The 3,542-nt window shown below is 56.1% G+C and overlaps 1 protein-coding gene across 1 annotated transcript; it reads left to right on the top strand.

Annotated features, from left to right (window-relative positions):
- Nucleotides 1-823: 823 nt before the first annotated feature.
- LOC123255474 (rho guanine nucleotide exchange factor 40-like) lies at nt 824-3,272 on the top strand (the record flags this gene model as incomplete). Its single annotated transcript, XM_044684259.1, has 3 exons — nt 824-1,021; nt 1,520-2,750; nt 3,069-3,272. Coding segments are annotated over 3 exons (1,614 nt in total), but the record flags the coding sequence as incomplete, so codon positions are not given.
- Nucleotides 3,273-3,542: the final 270 nt, after the last annotated feature.

Below are 3,542 nucleotides of genomic sequence, written 5' to 3'. Positions count from 1 at the left end.
GGAGGCGCCCGAAGAGCTCTCTCTAAGGTACCTGGAATCAGTTATCTGGGATGTTTTCCCTGGGATGGGGGGGGGGAGGGGGGAGGATAAAGGGGCCTCAGGAAAGGGAGAACTAGGCCAGCTCAAGTTAAAAAGTAGCCAGGTTTAACTCCTAAGCACCCAACACACCTTCTATGCAAAATCAAGTCCTCTCTTTGATGTCTCCTCCCCAATACCCTTTTCTGACCTTTCTTTCCCTACAAGGATGTCCCAAATCATTCATTTTAACTTAATTTCACAGACCTGGAAAATGTGCTTCAATTGCAGAGGACTGGTGCAGAGCATAATTTGCCCTGGTTTTCACCCCTTTGCTGATTCAGTGTGTAACTGAGCAGGCACTGCCGAGCCCCTTAGAAAATACATCTGAGGGGGCAGCTGGGTAGCTCAGTGGATTGAGAGCCAGGCCTAGAGACAGGAGATCCTGGGTTCAAAAGTGGCCTCAGACACTTCCCAGCTGTGTGACCCTGGGCAAGTCACTTGACCCCCATTGCCTACCTTTACCACTCTTCTACCTTGGAGCCAATACATAGTATTGACTTCAAGATGAAAGGTAAGGGTTTTTAAAAAAAGAAAAGAAAATACATCTGATTTCCTTGTATCGATAAGTCTGACCAGAAGAAGAATCTGCTCTTTCACCTCGAAGAACCAACAAAAAGGCCCCGCCACAGAGCATCCCTGTAGCCCAAATGCCCTTCCCCCTTCTCCCCACTCCACCCAGCATCCTCTGACCTAGAGCCCTCTCTCCCCGCCTTGTGTCCTCTGAATGTCCCCCTTCTCATTCCAGGAGCCAGAGCCAGTAGAAGACTGTGTGCAAAGCACCCTGGCTGCACTGTACCCCCCCTTTGAGGCAACTGCACCCACCCTGCTGGGCCAGGTGTTCCAGGTGGTAGAACGGACCTACCGGGAAGATGCACTGCGCTATGCCCTGGATTTCTTGGTGCCCGCGAAACACCTTCTCGCCCGGGTGCAGCAGGAGGCCTGTGTGAGTTACTGCCTGCCTGCATGCATGCATGCCTGCTCACTGACCGCCTGATTGCCTCACCCCAGGGACCAGCCCCTGCAGCATGAACTCCCAGAAAAGCCAGCCTCCCTGTCAGACACGGGCCCCTTCTGAGCCGACTCCCCAGAGGGCCAGCAGCTCTCTTTGGTGGCCTGTGTCTGCCGGAGCTTGGTCCGGCTGGTCTCAGAGTCTCCTCTGGGGCTGCTAACATCCTGGTTGTCATTTTAGCCAGCTCTAGGAGTCCTCCGCACTGACCCCTGACCCATCTAGAAACTAACCCCTTAACCTGACTTCCAGAAAAGTGTGCAGTCTACGCCTGCTTCCTGGCTGGCCCTAGGGAACCGTTTATGGCTTGAGATAACAGCCCCTGGAGAGAGATGGACGGCGCTCGTTCCACCTGTCCTGGCCCTCCGTGCCCCGTCCTCGTGCCTGCTGATCGGGCTCGGGGCCCTTGACCTCCGGCTCCCCCTCTCTCTCCAGGCCCAGTACAGCGGCTTCCTCTTTCTTCACGAGGGCTGGCCGCTCTGTCTGCATGAGCAGGTCGTGGTGCAGCTGGCCGCCCTGCCATGGCAGCTGCTTCGCCCTGGAGACTTCTACCTACAAGTAGTACCCTCGGTGGCCCGAGCCCCGCGGCTGGCACTCAAGTGCCTGGCCCCCGGGGGAGGACGGGTACAGGAGCTTCCAGTATCCTCAGAAGCCTGTGCCTACCTTTTCACTCCCGAGTGGCTGCAGGGCATCAACAAAGACCGGCCAGCGGGCCGCCTCACCACGTGCCTTCTGGCATCACCCACAGGGGTCCAGCGGCTGCCCTGGGCTGAGCTCATCTGCCCGCGCTTTGTGCATAAAGGCAGTGTCATGGTGGGACAGCGTCCGGTCTCTCTGCCCCCAGAGCTTCCCACGGGACCCCCTGGGCTCTCTAGCCCGCCACTGCCCGAGGAGGCCCTGGGCACCAGAAGCCCTGGGGATGGGCACAATGCCCCAGCAGAAGCCCCCGAGGGCGAGTACGTGGAGCTGTTAGAGGTGACCCTGCCAGCCCGAGGGTGTCCGGAGGACACGACGAGCTCCCCTGGCCTCTCCAGGACTCAGACCGTGCCTGCCAGGAAAGGTGCAGGAGGAAAGGGACGACACAGACGACACCGGGCATGGCTGCACCAGAAGGGGACGGTGCCCCGGGGCCAAGATGGGACTCGGCCCCCCGGAGAAGGGAGCAGCACTGGAGTCAACACTGGCTCTCCCCCACGAGTGGAATCACCTCAAGAAGAGGGAACATTTAATGCTCCTGAGCTCCCAGCGGAGGCCCCAGAAGGGGAGATCGGTCCTTTCCCTCTGAGACCAAATGAAGGAGGGGACGGGCCAGGCCAGGGGGAGGAGGGACTGGCTGGGACACCCCGAAAATCAGGCAAAGGAAACAGAAGGAAGAAGCGTGGGGGAGGCAGAGGAACTCCTGGGCAGGGAGCAGAAAGTGTACCATCAAGTCCCCGGAGCAGAGAAGAGACCAGTCATCCTGAGGCTCTCACTAGCCTGACCCCCCAACATGAGAATGAGCTCTCAGGCTTCCACCTGCTACAAGAAGAAGAGCCCAAATGTACAGGAAAGACTGAGCCAGAGCAAGTAAAGGAAGAAGAGCCTATTCCCTCTTCTGCCTGTGAGTCCACAGAGGAGGGATCAGGAGAAGCAGAGCCCAGAGGGCAGAGTCCGGCTGCTGCAGAAGGTAAGAGGACCTGGGGGGGCGGGGGAGAGTAAGGTGCCAACACTTCCTAGCTGTATGACTCTGAGCAAGTCACTCAACCCCAACTGCCTAGACCTTATGGTTCTTCTACTGTTGAACAAATACTTAGTACTGATTTTAAAATGGGAGATAAGGGTTTAAACCCAAAAAAAAAAGTACATGGAGGCCAGGGGGGAGCAGAGCTGGGAATGGCCTCGGCAGTAGACAGAGGAATATAGTTGACATAAAATAGGGATCTCCCCTGGGGAAGCAGCCTCTCATCCAGGCCTCGGTCCTAGCACTCTTCCCGTCCCACTTTAGTATCCACAGACCCAGTGGAACTCCTCTCTGGACCCCCAGTGCCACCATCTAAGGCTGGGAAGGAGGACAAGGAAGGTGGTAGCCCTGAAGGGTGCACTCCAGCTTTGGCTGATGATGACTCCAATGTGACCTGGGACTTGATGGCTTCTGGGTTTTTCCTGCTGACTGGTGAGTGTTTGAGATGAATAATGAGAGGATAACAGAAAATGGGAGGAGGTGAAAATGAAAGAAAAGGATGGGGTCAGCTGGGTGGCTCAGTGGTTTGAAAACCAGGCCTGGAGACAGGAGGTCCTGGGTTTAGATCTGAACTCAGACACTTCCTAGCTGTGTGATCCTGGGCAAGTCACTTAACACCAATTGTCTAGCCCTTACTGCTCTTTTGTCTTGGAACCAATACATAGTATTGACTGTAAGACCAAAGGTAAGGGTTTAAAATTTTAAAATTTTTTAAAAGGAGAGAGGGAGAGAGAGGGA

This window comes from Gracilinanus agilis, unplaced genomic scaffold, assembly GCF_016433145.1.
Source record: "Gracilinanus agilis isolate LMUSP501 unplaced genomic scaffold, AgileGrace unplaced_scaffold47100, whole genome shotgun sequence".
Classification (NCBI taxonomy): Eukaryota; Metazoa; Chordata; class Mammalia; order Didelphimorphia; family Didelphidae; genus Gracilinanus; species Gracilinanus agilis.
This window is presented reverse-complemented; position numbering and strand designations above follow the sequence as displayed.